The sequence below is a fragment of the Sardina pilchardus genome, chromosome 12 (assembly GCF_963854185.1).
Source record: "Sardina pilchardus chromosome 12, fSarPil1.1, whole genome shotgun sequence".
Taxonomy (NCBI): domain Eukaryota; kingdom Metazoa; phylum Chordata; class Actinopteri; order Clupeiformes; family Clupeidae; genus Sardina; species Sardina pilchardus.
In genome coordinates, this window is record NC_085005.1 from 14,304,660 (window position 1) to 14,321,517 (window position 16,858).

At 45.1% G+C, this 16,858-nt stretch overlaps 1 protein-coding gene across 2 annotated transcripts in view; it reads right to left on the reverse strand.

Moving 5' to 3' along the window:
• Positions 1 to 203: 203 nt before the first annotated feature.
• Positions 204 to 16,858, reverse strand: part of afg1lb (AFG1 like ATPase b) — a 31,522-nt gene continuing 14,867 nt past the window's right edge. For both annotated transcript variants that reach the window (XM_062551551.1, XM_062551550.1), the window contains exons 7-13: positions 16,610 to 16,668; positions 5,157 to 5,239; positions 4,558 to 4,628; positions 3,798 to 3,898; positions 1,820 to 1,960; positions 1,433 to 1,546; positions 204 to 879 (exon numbers count right to left, since the gene is read on the reverse strand). In XM_062551551.1, the coding sequence (XP_062407535.1) occupies positions 742 to 879; positions 1,433 to 1,546; positions 1,820 to 1,960; positions 3,798 to 3,898; positions 4,558 to 4,628; positions 5,157 to 5,239; positions 16,610 to 16,668 (707 nt within the window). In that variant the 3' untranslated portion in view covers positions 204 to 741. The remainder of the gene's footprint in view (positions 880 to 1,432; positions 1,547 to 1,819; positions 1,961 to 3,797; positions 3,899 to 4,557; positions 4,629 to 5,156; positions 5,240 to 16,609; positions 16,669 to 16,858) is intronic.

Here is a 16,858-nt window from a genome sequence, read left to right on the forward strand (position 1 = left end):
GTTATTTTGCCAAGACGCTCACAGTGGCCAGATCATCTTTTCACGACCGCTATCTGCCAGTTCCACGAGTAGACTGTAAAGCCTAGTCTACGGACTGGCAGTCCAGGCTCCGAAACCGGAAACAAACAAAGTGGGGGCAGCCGGACCCCCAAACCAAAACCAAAACCATGCACGGAATTTCTCTGGGAATACTCAAGTTTCATTTGGTCTTTTATTAAAATATAATGTACGCTGTTTTGGACAAAAGCATCTGCTAATACATTTAAATTTAAAAATAAACATAAACAAATATGACTTTCTGCGCAATCACTGACTGCCTTTAAAGATCATTGAAGGCAACAAACACGAGAGGTCAAAGACACAGAACAGATCCTACAGTATGGAACAGGTGAAAATCCCCCCCAAAAGAAAGAAGAAACACTTAGCTGGCCGCAAAAAGAGTTTTAAAGGCTGTGATGCTTTCCCAGGGGGTGTTACTGACAATGACCACATTCAGATAACCACAAGGGGGTGCTGTTTATCTTCTTATGAAGGCAGCGTTCCTAATATTTAAAAGGGTACAGTGTAAAAATGAGGCAGGAGATGTCCATGATCGTCCATTTTAGAGTCAGGAGGAGTAAAAGTCTCTCCTACAATATTAATACATGGACTCTGATTTGCATGCATTCACACATAATTGCAAGTTTAATGTCAGCAAGAGGTAGAGGTAGTCTGAGGGAACGATATGATGGATTCAATGGATCATTTCATCTCATCAGGTCTGCGATCTCCTTGCAGCCAGTACTGTTCTGTCTGCATTTCTGTCAGTCTTGAAATGGTCCTCTGAAATGCAAAGATCTCCTCTTCACCCGTAAATAAGGAGAGACGGTCGCCGGCATCCTGCAAACACGCAAGCACGCACACACACACGCACACACACACACACACACACACACACACACAGTTAATATGTGTTAACATCAACTCTTCTTCCTTTAGGCAGCTTTTAGCAAAGCTTTCTAAATACAGTCTGCACCTTCACACTCGTAGTGTAACCCTCTTTATCTACTGAGTCCAATTCTAACTAGAGACATAGCACATCACAACAGCTGCCTTAGAAGGTGTGAGCAGGGTGTCATCAGGGTGAGAAAGTGTGTGTATGTACATATACTTATATACACTATACTGCCAAAGGTGTTCTATTGGGTTGAGGTCAGAACTCTGTGCAGGCCAGTCAATTTCATCATAAACCCAATGGATTAAGGATGGGATGTGACCGAAGTTCATATGTAAGTCAAGGCAGGTGAGCGAATACTTTTGGCAATATAATGTGTGTGTGTGTGTGTGTGTGTGTCTCTCTCTCTCTCTCTGTAAGTGTACGCATATGCATGTCCCTCTGTGTGTGTGTGTGTGTGTGTGTGTGTGTGTGTGTGTGTGTAAGTGTGTGTGTCACCTGTGTTAGGCCCAGGTCATCCAGTAGCATGCGGTCCCTCTCCTCGTCCCCGACCAGAGGGCCCTGGTCAAAGAGAGACTCCAGAGGAGCCTCCGCAAGAACCACCACCCTCACCTTCCACAGAGAGAGAGAGAGAGAGAGAGAGAGAGAGAGAGAGAGAGAGAGAGAGAGAGAGAGAGAGAGAAGAGAGAGGGAAGGGAAGGGGGCAAAACAAACATGAATGGAGAATGAGACAGGACCGGATACATTACAGAAGTTGTGTGTGTGCGTGCGTGGATGTATGTGTATGTATGTGTGCGTGTGATTGTGAGTGTGTGTGGGTCTGTGTGTGTGTCAGTGTGTATGTGGTGAGTGTGTGTGTGTGTGTGTGTGTGTGTGTGTGCTTACCTTCTGGTCATAGAAGTTGTCTATTAGTGTGGTGAGGCGGCGCGCTTGGTTCTTCATTCTCAGAGACAGTCTGGGAATGTTCCGGATAAAGACGGTGTCAAACACCCTGGACATCTCCAGGTAGTCACTGGCACCTAAAGGCTACAGCATGCGCGCGCGCACACACACACACACACACACACACACACACACACACACACACACACACACACACACACACACACACACACACACACACACACACACACACACACACACACACACACACACACACACACACACACACACACACAATGTTACAGATTAAAGGTGAGGCTTGCAGTGAAGTTGACATACTCAACATGTGTGGAAAATAAAGCGACAAGTGTTCAAGAACTCCACAAATACGGCATGATAACGGTGTCTACTATTTCCTTTTTGTTAATAATTCATTTGGTACAACATTAATTGTTGTTGTGAGGTAGGTGTTGTTATTAAATATTAATTACCACTTTAATTCATTAATTCATTTAATTTCATCATCATTACAATTAAAATGCCCATAATTAAGTAATAACGATCGTTAAACAGTAACTAACCTTTTCCTATTTATTCCATTATTTCAGGTTGTCACCACCTTTGTATTGTCAGTAGTCTGCGCATAAGTAATGTATCCCTGACTTTCATAAAAACATTTAGAGGTTTATTTTATTTTATTTTATCTTATTGGATTTCTGAGACGTGGCGACGTGGAAAAAGAGACAGAAATGTAGATTGAGAGAAAGTGTCATAGAGTGATGTTTTTTTCCTCTCATGCTTTTGCAAAGCTCAGGAGACATGCAGACAGATACAGACATGGATGGGCAGATAGATAAAAATATAGATAGATAGATAGAGATAGAGATATAGATAGATAGAGATAGATAGATAGAGATAGAGAGATAGATAGAGTTAGAGAGATAGATAGATAGATAGATACAGTGAGGAGCACATGTATTTGATACCCTGCTAAAACAGGAATATAAAATCATCATTTGACAATTGATCTTAATGCCTTAACTCAAAAAATTAGTACAAATCAAACCGCCAAGGACACCAATTTTCTTTGTGATTGAAGAATGTATCGTAAATAGATAAATGTTTTCCTTAAATGCTAGGGGAAGGAAGTATTTGACCCCCTATGTAACCCTATGGGAATTTAACACATAGGGTTAACATAGGGGCAGGCAGATTTTTATTTTTAAAGGCCAGCTATTTCATGGATCTAGGATATTATGCATCCCGATAAATTTCCCTTGGCCTTTGAAATTAAAATAGCCCCACATCATCACATACCCTTCACCATAGCTAGAGATTGGCATGGTGCTTTTTCCAGTAGGCCTATTAGCCTGTTTGATTTGCATTGAGCTCAATGAGCATCAAACAGGCTAATAGGCCTACTGGAAAAAGCACCATGCCAATCTCTAGCTATGGTGAAAGGTATGTAATGATGTGGGGCTATCTTAATTCCAACGGCCAAGGGAACTTTATCAGGATGCATAATATCCTGAATCCATAAAATAGCTGGCCTTAAAAAATAAAAATCTGCCCGCCCCTATGTTAACCCTATGTGTTGAATTCCCATAGGGTTACATTGGGGGTCAAATACTTACTTCCCCCTAGCATTTAGGAAGAACATTTATTTATTTACGAAACATTCTTCCATCACAAAGAAAATTGGCGTACTTAGCGGTTTTATTTTTACTCAATTTTTGAATTAAGACATTAAGATCAATTGTCAAATGACGATTTTCTATTCCTCTTTTTAGGCAACTTTAGCATGGTATCAAATACATTTTCTCCTCACTGTAGATAGATAAACCTATAGATATTTAAATAGATAGATAGATAGATAGAGATAGAGAGATAGACTGACAGAAAGACAGACAGGTAAACAGAGAGAGAGAAACAAACATTTTGCTGTTTGTATTTATTGTTATTTATTAGTTGGCACGCTCACCTGGTCACACAGCTCCTGAAACGTGCAGTCAGCGATGGAGCCACAAGTCCTGCTCAGATGAACCTTTCGTCCCAGAACCGTCAGCACCCGCGGGCGGGTAACTAGAATGAGGCCCACACACACACACACACACACACACACACACACACACACACACACACACACACACACACACACACACACACACACACACACACACACACACACACACACACACACACACACACACACACACACACACACACACACACACACACACACACACACACACACACACAAAGTCATTGCATTTGGGCCCTTTGCCTTGAATATGTACTTGAAATGTCTGGAAATGTGTATTATTCATTTTGAGGGTAGTAAGAGAAAGACAGACACAAATGGAAACATGATGTGTGTGTGTGTGTGTGTGTGTGGCCTACTGCAGAACTGAAACATAATTCACACTAAACACTGATACAATGAAAAGCCACTTCAGGGCCTCTTCACGCCCCAATCCCAGATACGCACACACACACACACACACACACACACACACACACACAGATGCACACACTCACTCACTCACTCCAAACCAAGGACCCTGTGCTAAATAGCTGTGCTCTGCTGTTGTTCAATTAGTATTTGGTCTTTCAGGCAGACCCCCCCTCCACACACACACACACACACACACACACACACACACACACTACCCCCACCCCCATCTCCCCCATGCCCCCTTGACAGATAAAGAGTGTTGATGAAGATGAAGTTAGGAGCATACAGTCATTTTGTCCCTGGGCCAGCTCATGGAACAGATCATCCATTGCCCTCTCTGCTCCAGGCTCACTCGTCCTGTACACACACACACACACACACACACAGGAAGGACAATTGACAATGTCAAATTAAAAAGGGGTTATTCATGTGATCGTGTGTGTGTGTGTGTGTGTGTGTGTGTGTGTGTACAATTGTTTTGTAGGACCCTGGGCCAAGTACAGCATGCACAATAGTGTATATACATTTGAGTGTGTGTGTCAGTGAGAGAGATAGAGCATGAAAGATAGGAAGAGAGGGTGATTCGATTTCATTGTTTGATTGGTTATGTGTAGGTGCATGTGTGTGCGTGCACGTGTGTGATTGTATGAGTTTGTGTGTGTGTGTGTGTGTGTGTGCGTGTGTGTGTGTGTGTGTGAGCTTGTGTGCATCATTGATTTTTTCAAATTGTTTTGGTGCTAGTACAGGACCCTGAGTTGAGAGAACAATAGCTAAGATACATTTGTGGCTGTGTGTGTGTGAGAGAGAGAAAGAGAGAGAGAGCGAGAGAGAGAGGTTGTGTGTGTGTGTGTGTGTGTGAGGTGAGTGTGTGCGTAAGACCCTTACAGGTAGTACAGTACTCCTGCTGCAGGCATCTCCCTCTTCCTGTAGTCCATTCCTGAGTCTAAGCCGGTTGTATGGCAGTGCTCCTACACACACACACACACACACACACACACACGCACGCACGCACGCACGCACACACACACAATGATATGTGTTAGTTCATTTACAATATGTGGTCCCAAGATATGATAATTGTTTATGCCAAATCCTTGTCCTTTAAGTCAGGTTTCATCTTGCAAATACATCTTGTAATCATCCCAGCTTCAATGAAACACTAAGAAAAGGTGTTAACCTCTTACACGTGCTGCCTGTAGCTTAACAGTGGATTCTACAGGGAGCAGTAAAGTACAGAAGAAAGCCTCAGAGTTCTCCAAACTTTACAACATGTCCGTTGACGTACGCACTGTAAGATAACAAGGCGCATCGTCTCTGACGTCTGCACAGGCTCCAGACATGCTCCAGTGAGTTATGAAATCAAGTTCCGCTTTCTCTTCTTTTTTCCCCCCCTTTCTTCTCCTCCACTCCGTTCCATCACCCTCCTCCTTGAACGGGGCATAATTAGCAATCACTACACAGAAGGAGGAGAAGATATTCCCGCCATCACCCCCCCCCCCCCACCACCACCCCCATCCCCCACCCCTCACTACATCCCGATTCTTCAGTGCTGTCAACTTTTCTCTCCGGAGCTCAGGGGGTTATGCGTCCGAGCCAATTGGCTGAATCACAGGTAATAACAGGCTGCCAAACAGCGAGCAGCGCAGAACAAAAAGACCCAGGGAGAGAGAGGGATAGAGACAGAGAGAGAAACAGAGAGAGAGAGAGAGAAAGAGGGATAGACAGACACACAGAGAAAGAGAGATAGATTGAGACGGGGAAAAAGAGGGATAAAGACAGAGAGAGAGATGAGAAGAGAGAGGGCTAGAGAGAGACAGAGGGAGAGAGAGATTGGGAGAGAGAGAGATAGAGAGAGACGAGGTCGGAGAGAGGGGGAAAGAGAGGAGATGGGGGGAATGCTTAGGGCAAATGACAGAGAAATCGAGAGGGTAGGAGAGAGAAACGATGTGGGGGAGGGAGAGAGAGAGAGAGACTGAGAAAGAAACCAGTCTCTTCATCATCAACCCTGCCCTGACGACCTCCTCAACGACGTCTCTCGTCTCTGCTTAAACAGACGCCACGGCAACCGCTGTGATGAGCAGGGTGCTGCTGCTGTTCTAGCCCATTTAGGCCGGGAAAGCTTTGCCGCATTTCTACCATTAAGGCCGGGAGCGCTGTTGCGTAGTTCTACCATTGAAGCCGGGAAAGCGTATACGTCAATGTTTCGCGTTTAAGGGTTTTTTTGCATCAGTTATCGGCCTCTGGGCCAATGAAATGCATCAGAATAGACATGCATTTCAGAATAGACAAGGAAAACCATAGGTGTAAGCTCTCTAATACTTTTTGAATTTTGTTTCTATCTCCTACAGAGCCTGAGAAATCAATAATTTAGTAGGCGTTGACACAATTGCTGAATTTCCAGAAAAACTTCAGGTTTTAGGGGGGTTTTCTGAAATCGCCCTCAGATTTTCCAGGCATTTTTTCCAGGCGTTTTAGGCCTTAATGGGCTATATGCCAGTCTTTGTCTCGGTCTTCCCCTGCTCTTTGTGCTGCTCAGACACTTGGGCCACGGCCTGGGCCTACTGGGTCACTCCTTAAAGGGTTAGTGGGTAAAACCCTGGGCCACAGCCTGGGCCTACTGGGTCACTCTTTAAAGGGTTAGTGGGTAAAACCCTGGGCCACAGCCTGGGCCTACTGGGTCACTCCTTCAAGGGTTAGTGGGTAAAACCTTGGGCCACAGCCTGGGCATACTCTGGGGCTCAATGGTGTTTTTTGCCCCCAAAGGCACCTTCCAGGCAGCACAGCCTAAAAGGCACTACCTTTACCCTATTCCTAACCTTAACCCCCTCAACCCTTATCCTACCCCTAAACTGAGGGGAGTAGTGCCTTGAAGGCAGCGCTGCCTGGAAGGTACCATTGAGGGCATATAATACCAAAGACCTACTCTGGGTCACTCATTAAAGGGTTAGTGGGTAAAACCCTGGGCCACAGCCTGGGCATACTCTGGGTCACTCATTAAAGGGTGAGTGGCTAAAACCCTGGGCCACAGCCTGGGCATACTCTGGGTCACTCTTTAAAGGGTTAGTGGGTAAAACCCTGGGCCACAGCCTGGGCCTACTGGGTCACTCCTTCAAGGGTTAGTGGGTAAAACCTTGGGCCACAGCCTGGGCATACTCTGGGGCTCAATGGTGTTTTTTGCCCCCAAAGGCACCTTCCAGGCAGCACAGCCTAAAAGGCACTACCTTTACCCTATTCCTAACCTTAACCCCCTCAACCCTTATCCTACCCCTAAACTGAGGGGAGTAGTGCCTTGAAGGCAGCGCTGCCTGGAAGGTACCATTGAGGGCATATAATACCAAAGACCTACTCTGGGTCACTCATTAAAGGGTTAGTGGGTAAAACCCTGGGCCACAGCCTGGGCATACTCTGGGTCACTCATTAAAGGGTTAGTGGATAAAACCCTGGGCCACAGCCTGGGCCTACTCTGGGTCACTCATTAAAGGCAAGGTAGCTAAAGCTTGTGTTATAGCCTGAGTCTACTCTTGGTCACTCATTAAAGGTCAAGATCCAGTGATTACCATATACAAGTAATAAACTTTGTCACCTTTGTACTCAAAAAAACAGGTTTAATGTGTGTTTGTTGAAATGAGAACATTTATTACAGAAGGACAAATTCTGTTCATGGCATCAGTGGGATTCCAGAATGCATCACAGTAGTGGGTGTAGCCTAATGCCCTGCAGTTGAGCTGATTGCCCCCTACCCCCGGGCATAAAAAGGAGGTTAAGAGACCGAGGCAAAACCATACAGAGACAAATCAGCAATCACACACCATCAATTCATAATGTCTCCATCTAATCTGAAAATCCCTAAAAACGAGCTTGTGTTAAAGTAATCTTATAAAGCTCTCCATCTCCTTATGTCTCTGGAACGGTGTGTGTGTGTGTGTGTGTGTGTGTGTGTGTGTGTGTGTGTGTGTGTGTGTGTGAAGGTGAAGGTGCTGAGAAGCCCCATTACTGACACAACAGTGGAATCTACCAGCTGTCCTCATCGTCTATCACTAAAAAAAAAAAAAAGTAAAGCGAGAGAATGTGAGATAGTGGGAGAAGACAAGGGCCAAAGAGAGAGAGGGAGAGGGAGAGAGAGAAAGAGAGAGAGAGAGAGATGGAGCAGGACAGGGAGGGCGAGCACAATCAGCGTGTAGGCAGTGATGGGAGGATATTTATAATCAGGGGGCGACAGGGCCGCTCCCGATGATCATTACGTGATTATGGCCTTTTGATAGATTGGTTAGGAACGCAAAGCCCTCAGCACTTCCGCCTATTGTCCGTCTCCACTCTCTCGTCTCCATCCACTCTACTCCGCTCCCTCACTCGTCTCCATACCGCTCACATCTCTCGTTTTCACATCATCCAAACATCTACTAAACTTTGCTATGCCTCACTAGAACTAGACACATACGGGCATTCAGTCACCAGATGACGACATATAACGTCGAATAGTTGGAATTCGTTTTTTGTTGTTGTTGTTTAGTGTGGACGGATACTTTTTTTGGAAATGACGGCGAGTCAAACCCAACCTCTGAAGCTTTGAAACCCCCACATTGCCTCCCTGGGCCTTCGGTATATGAGACTAAACGTTTGAAGAGAAAACAGCTTCATTATTTCAGTTATTTCAGGGACTGGGTCTGCAATGTCACGCATAGCATGCTGCATTCATAGCTCTTCAATATGTAGCAAGCAGATGTATAAAGACCAGCTTGTACCAAATGTTTTGAAAGAGTGCCATTGACATGGTCTCAAATAGCCCTATGGGTTCTCCTTTGTGTGATACACAATGCACTATGCAATGTGTCTATATACCGTCCCACATGAGCTAATGGTAAATTAATAACTAGGCAAAATCTAGGCAATTTTTCTAATTTAATAATGCAAATGGGTGAGCGAACAGATGAGGCATTTCTCTCATTCAAAGTCAGCTTCCATCATGCTCCTGTAGATGTTGGAAAATGCCCCCCCCCCCCATGCTGTCAATAAATCAGCAAATATCGGCATCTCCAGCTGTTCCCACTGGGTGGTGTCTGGCTGCAGTACAGTAGCCTTACATATAATGAGCCTTACCAATTCAAAATGGCACCCTATAGCTTTATCCTCTCCCTATCCAGAACTACAGCATATCCTGTGTCCAGCACTGCTTAGGGTGGGGTGTGTGAAGTGTAAACAAAATATGGCAGCCGCTCTCCTGTCCCAGACACCTGACACCTGACCGCTCTGATCATCGTGATAATCATTCTCATCATAATAACACCCTGTGATGCACCCTGAGCGAGCAGACCTTAGGTCAGTCCAGGCCCGTCATTATCCTTCATCTGTGACTTGCTCTGAGATTAAAGCACTGACCTCCCATCAGCAATCAGGCAGACGGCTGCAGTATAACTCCACCGTGCAGACGGGGGCGCAATAACTCGCAGGTCGCTGGGTGAACACTTAACTTCGACGCTCCTTCATGAGCCTGACATAATCACCCAACAGTGTCTCGACCACGCAGACAGACGGACGAACAGATTGCGCAAAGATGATTCGACACCACTTAACTTGTCTTTAACCTTACCTCATGTCACTGACATAACCTCATGACTCTACCATGCAAGCACACACACAGACTGCGCTCAAAACACGGTGCTCCTTCAATAACACTTAACTTGATCCTTGCTTCGTAAGACAGACATAAACCATCCACTAAAGCCCAATTCACACCAAAGGCTCCCGACGCGACGAGAGCGAGTTGCAGCGGTGGGAATTAAATGTTGCACTTAGTTGCAGGCCGTCGCAGAGCATGTTTAATCGCAGTTGCAAGAGCGTCTGAGGCTCGTCTCGTCTCTTCTGGCCGGGAATCTTTGGTCTGAACCCTACTTAAAGATGCTATGCAGGATTGGCGATTTTATTCTTGCATATTTCTCTGCAGAGCTTCCCTGACAGCTTCAGCTTGTATATTTATACATATATAGGCTATATATAAATATATAAATTGCAAGCGTGGTTCTTCTTGTTCCTTACGCGTCTCAGCCTTCCAGATGTAAACAAGGAGCGATCGCCTCCTGAACAAACTGCAAGGTTGCAATAGCGGATAGGGACACTGGGGGCGGGAGGAAATATTACTGTTTTCGATAAAACTGGTCAGTCAAGCAAAACAACAATTTCTAAGCGATTTTATGACTTTGAAAAAGTTGCATAAGGTCTCTTAAACACACTGCTCTGGCCGACTTCAACACTGACCAGTGACTAGACGTCTGGGTATAGGTCAAAAAATAACACTGGGAAACCTAGAGAAACGCATATGAATTCAGATCAATTACTTGTTTGGTTTGTAAAAAGTCAGAAAATCATGACAAAAAATGTCAACCACTTTCACATGTTAAAAGATCTTCAATTACCTCTCATAAATCAGTAAGCACATCTGAACACATGAGGTCAGCTACAAAAATAGTTGCTGAGTAATTGAATTGTTTATTATGTACATGCAAACACATGCAACAAAAGGTTTGACATATTTATTTCAAACTTTTGAATTCAAAATGTAGGGATGTAGAATTACTTGTAGCAGAAAACACACACCATATTCTAAATTCTAGTGACCTTGCCTTGTTTAGTGTTTCACATGTCAGTCGTGCCGGGATAACTCTACACTCGACACCTAAAATTGCAGACGTTCACACAAGTCTGTTCTAAGACCAGGGCTTTTAAAGAGAGGCCTCTCTAGTTTCCATTGGGGCTCGCTCAAATTACGGTGTTATGATAAAACACTCACTCTCTCCCTTACACTTACACACATACTCACACAAGCACACACACAGACACACACACTCTCTCTCTCTCTCTCACACACACACACCGAGTCGCTGAGAACCTCTAATGCAGACAGTTCTTTTCCCTCGCCTTGTATTTGTGAAGTCATTGAGTAGCTGTTGTATGTCAATGGTCCAGACCTTTCCTGGACAGCAGTTTCGCCAGAAAAAAAGTGTGGCTTCTCTCTCTCTCCCCCTCTCGCTCTCCCTCTCTCTCTCTCTCTCTCTCCCTCCTTCTCTCTCTACTTCTCCAAAAGGGGAAAGTTGCTTTTGAGTTTTTCAAAGAGGGCCTTTCCATTGAATGTGCACAAAAGGCGGTGTTAGTTGAGACCAGGGCTGACAAGCCCCCTCTCCCTCATTAGGCTGGTGAAAACATCTCTACATCGTCTTCTTTCTCTCCCCTGCTTTTTCCTCTTTCTTTCTCGTCCACCCCTCATTTTTTTGTTTTTTTGTGTGTGTGTGTGGGGGGGGGGGACTGACCGAAAAAACCTTCAGCCTCAAAGAACACAGAGGCAGGAGGGGGGTGGGAAGGGGTAGTTAGGCTGAAAGAGCAGGGCGGTGAGTGTGTGTGAGTGAGTGTGTGTCTGTGTGTGTGTGTGGGAGAGTGTGTGTGAGCGTGTGTGTGGGAGAGTGTGTGTGTGTGTGTGCGAGTGATTGAGAGAGTGAGCGAGAGAGACAGGGTGTGTGTGTGTGTGGGTTTGTAGGTTGTCGTATATTCATCTGGGTCTGTCTTACAGCTACTCTGGTGGCAGACAAGAGAATGAAGAGAGAGAAAGAGACAGGGGGATGCATTGTCAGGAAAGTGGAGAGAGAGGGGAAAAGACAGCTTAAAACAGTGCCTTTATGTGGTGCAGTAATGGGTGACACCTCTTACTTCAAAGTTGTTGTTGTGTGTGTGTGTATGTGTGTGTGTGTTTGTGTGTGTGTGTGTGTGTGTGTGTGTGTGTGACAGAGAGAGAGACTGAGAGAGAGAGAGGGTGTGTGAGCGGGGGGTTGGTTTTGGCTTTCTTCAGTCAATGCTTTCAGGGATTTGGGAACAACTCTGTGTGCGTGTATGTGCGCGCGTGTGTGTGTGTGTGTGTGTGTGTGTGTGTGTGTGTGTGTGTGTGTGTGAGTGTGTGTGTGTGTGTGTGGAGAGAGAGAGTCGGGCAACACACTAATTGCGCCTAATTATATATATTCCCTCTCCTTGTCAACGCCTTCTGCCAGTAAAGGGGTTTTGGTTCACGAGACATTCCCACAACGTTCCTGAAACGTTCCCATCACCTTCTCATGACCTCAGCCTTCTGTTTTATGGAAGAAACATCTTGGGGGATTTGGCCCCTCGTTGTGCGTATGGAATGCCAGGACCTTCCTGTCACCACCTTTAGGGAACCCCTGTCCTGAACCCCCCCTCTGCCCCAACATGACTCCTGTGGGGGCAAACAGGCTTCTGCACCTGGGCCTCAACTCTGGAGCCATCTCCATATGTTGAGCTACTGATTCGTGGGAACTGGGATAGAAGAGGTCAGTTTGACACAGAAGGATTGATCCTTTTAAGATACCTTTTAAGACACGTCTGAGGAAGGGCTTACAGCCCCAAAATGTCATGTTTTTTTATTTTTTTATTTTGGTTGTAGCGGACTTTTCTCTTTACCTTTTAAGACACCATTCAGTGGCATAAAGTTATCGAGGCAGATCAGCATATCAAATTCTGCCTTCGAAGATGCCTTTTGCTTGCTTGGTCAGATTTGGAAAGTTCCAATGCAGATGCTCGTCGTCTCTATAATTAGTCAGTGAAGAAAGAGATGCTGAAATCCTGCTCTCTCCTACCTTTACTTGAACTCTGATGCTATGCCCTCGTTTAAGGCTGAAGTGATCCGTTTGTAAGAAAACTATATGGGAGTTTTGAAATACAATTGTAGGAAAACACTTCAAATAAATGTGAACTTGAGGTCGTACATTACATGTATTTTATACCCACGCACATAAACCCCTTCAGTGAGGGGTTAGATCTTGGGCATCGGAACTAGTCTCTCTCAATGGACAAATAAATGCATTCCAGAAGAGGTCATTCTGGGTGAGATGAGGTTAGAATAGTGGCACTCGTAAACTCAGAAGACAAGGTGACATAAGGCAAATAATCTCAAATACACCGGTAATGAAGGAACAGGTCCACTGCTGTAGAGAGCAGTGTTTATGCGTTTATGTATATATACACATGTGTTATGAGAGTACACAATAATCTAATCATTTCCCAGTAATGTAATAAAAAAATGTCTGTTTTAACTAACAATGTAATAATCTCTGTACTAATAATATATAACACATTTTTACATTAATGGAAAATTATCACATTATTTGCTTTAACCTTATTTTCTCTGAACCAAATAATTTAGCAAATTGGCCAATGCTGCCACCAATAAATGGGGACCAAGCAGAGGACCTAGACAATGATTGTGTTCCTAAAATTTCTTAATGGGAACCTGACCACGTCATGTGTGCAACACACCACTAGAGGGTAGTAATGAAACATTTCTCAGGGCTCCCTGTCTGAGGGCGTACCTAGGTCTGCAGAGATCATACAAAACAACAGAGGAGGAGGCCAATAGCTCAGCAACTATTGTGCATACTGTGTGTGTGTGTGTGTGTGTGTATGTGTGTGTATGACAGAGAGATGGAAGATGAATAAAATACAAAAGCAGCGATGCATTTTGTGTCTGTGTGTGTGCGAGAGAGAGAAAAAGAAAGAGAGATAGAGAAAGAAAAAAAGAAAGAGAGAGGGAATGAGAGAAAATAATTAGCTTTGGTACAGATAGATGTGTAGCCTGCATGTGCATCTTCATCATAGAAAGAGAATGAGAGGAGCACTGAGTCAGATAGGAGGATAAGGAGAAGCAGAGAGAGATGGATGGAGAGAGAGGAGGATAAAGAGGAGCAGAGAGAGATAGAGAGAGAGGAGGATAAAGAGGAGCAGAGAGAGAGAGAGAGAGAGAGACAGAGGATAACGAGAGAAGAGAAAAAGAAACGAAGCCTGCAGTGGTGAAAAGCAGGAGTTGAATGAGGAGGAGAGGGGGGTCCTTGCTAACCAAAAGTTAATTGAAGAGTGAAGGCGTCAATGTCTGGGGGATTAACCCTGAAAACAGAGCAGAGAGGGTCATGGGGGTCTCCCACTCTCTGTCACGACACACACACACACACACACACACACACACACACACACACACACACACACACACACACACACACACACACACACACACACACACACACACACACACACACACACACACACACACACACACACACACACACACACACACACAGTCACCCTGTCCATGTCCATCTTTTTCCTCCCTTCTCCCTCTCTCTCTCTCACACACACAAAACATGCGCTGAGGTCAAGACCCACATGGCCATCCCAAACACCCTCATTTGGGTCGGGCATCATTGGGGACAGCCTAAATCCAGATGTCCAAACAAAAGCAGGGCCCGGGGGCAAGGGGGCCTGAGAGAAGAGGGCCCAAAGCCTGACCGGGTGCGAGGGCATTCAGAGCCCCGGCCAGCCTAGACTGGAGAAGTGGGGGGGCATGAGGCGGGTGGGGGCTCAGAGTGACTTTCAGGACCCCACAGGTTCTCGCAGACCGCAAGCCATAAGCGCTGACCCTGAAAGTGCCTGTTTAGAAAAGAGAAGCTAAGAGGGGGGTAGGGGGGCCTGCAGTCCAAAACCCACCTGTGGGGGGTGGGGGGGATCACATTCAAACTTTTTGTGATTGTCTACACTTCAAAGCTTTCAAAAGCTAGTCCAAACTGTCTTAGTCCAGTGGTCTACAGTAGTCTCCTATTGATCATTTGTGATCTACTTAGTCTAATGACTAAGATTTCCGATAATTTTCCCATTTAAAATGTGAAAAACTCCAGGTTTCATTTTCAGTTGGTCTTATTGCACTTTCTAACTTGAGAAGAGACACGTTTTAAATGGGAAAATTACCGGAAATCTTAGTCACTTTTAAACATAATGCAAGCAGGCGAGATGCTACTGGTCTAATCCGTTTGAATGATCTATGCTAGGCTGAAGCTAAAAGTTGTATCGCCAGACTCACAGAATGGCTGGATGAACGACGAGAAGGTAAATATCAATTGTTTTGCTCGCGGGAAGGTGGAAAATGAGCTTATTTCCAAAAATGGCGGAATATCCCTTTAAGGATAGTCCAATCCAAACCAATCCAAAGTACAGCAACATTTATTGTGTTACCTAAAAAGTATACGTGTGTGACGGATACTGGTGGGTTTTAGGCCCCGCCCTGTTGTGGTGTGCCTATGCTCTCTCCCTCTCTGTCCCCTTGCACTATTCTTGAGCAGGTGATGGGGATCAGGTGTGCCTGTTTGGCAGGAGCATAAATCTCCTGCATCTCCAACAGTGTGTGGCTGCTTCCTCCTCCCAGCGGTTGGTTTCCGTTGTTCAAACCCCTAGACTGATTCTCGCATGACACCTTTGGTTACTTCCATTATACTGACTCACACTACACCACTTTATAGCTTTATCATTTAGTCTTTGTTAATATTATCTTTACTTAATAAATTCACAGATTATTTTGGAATCTCTGCGTGGTCTCCCCATTCATGTTTCATGCCTCGAGCCAGCATATCACACGTGTTGTGAGAGAGATCAGAGTTTGACTATTTACAATAACAGATTTAAACAATAATGTTTGTTTGTGTGTGTGTGTGTGTGTGTCTATGTGAAAACTTGAAGTTCATATCAATTTGTTTTTCCCAGTTTTGCTTGTTTTAAACCAGGAAAAAAATACTACGGAAATGTGTAAGAATGTGTTTGTGCATGTGAACGCACAAGACTGTGTGTGTTTGCATGCAGTAAAATGTTTGGCACTGATTCAGTGATTATTTATTATGCTGCCTCTCTCTGTGTGTGTGTCTCTCTCTCACACACACACACACACACACACACACACACACTGATAATTACCGCGACTGGCGGCTGCGCCTCACAGATACCTGCTTACAATAATGCCATTAAATTGCAAAGCAGTTGAGCGCGTCGCTGCCTCCCGTGCTCCTCGCTCACTTTGAAATGCAAGCAGGCCGGCCTCATTCCTGTCTAGCTACCTACGCTCGGGCCATTGAAAGCCTCTCTCTTTCTCCCTCCCTTTCACGCTCACGCACTCACTCTTTCACTTACCGTCCCTCTATTTGTCTCTGCCGTCGCATCTCCAGGTATGATCAAAGGTGCCTTTTTCCCTCTCATGCTGGTCGTGTGTATAAATGTGTGTAGCTGCGCGTGTGTGTGTGTGTGTGTGTGTGTGTGTGTGTGTGTACACAACACCAAGGCAGAGGAAAAACACATCAAAAAAACAACAAGCCGGACATGGACGTCAGGGGTGGACAGAGAGAGAGAGAGAGAGAGAGAGAGGGGGAGAGAGAGAGAGAGAGAGAGAGAGAGAGAGAGGAGGAGAGAGGGAGGGAGAGAGGGAGGGAGGGGCAGATAAATGAACAGGAGTTGAATGACTTTGTCTTTACCTTGAGCATGTGGATGAAAGGCACAAAGGTAGCCCTCTGAAGACCATTTTTGTACAGCTCTGAAAAAAGATGAGGGGAGAAAGAGACATGCAGAGAGGAAGAGAGAGAGAGATAGAGAGATAAAGAGTGGGAGAGAGGGAGAGAGAGAGAGATTCAGCATCATCGCTGCTCTTTAGCCCTAATAACATCATTCTCCTCCTCTGATTGGCAAATAAAGTGGCTATTGATGAGGTCCATGATGGGAGGGGA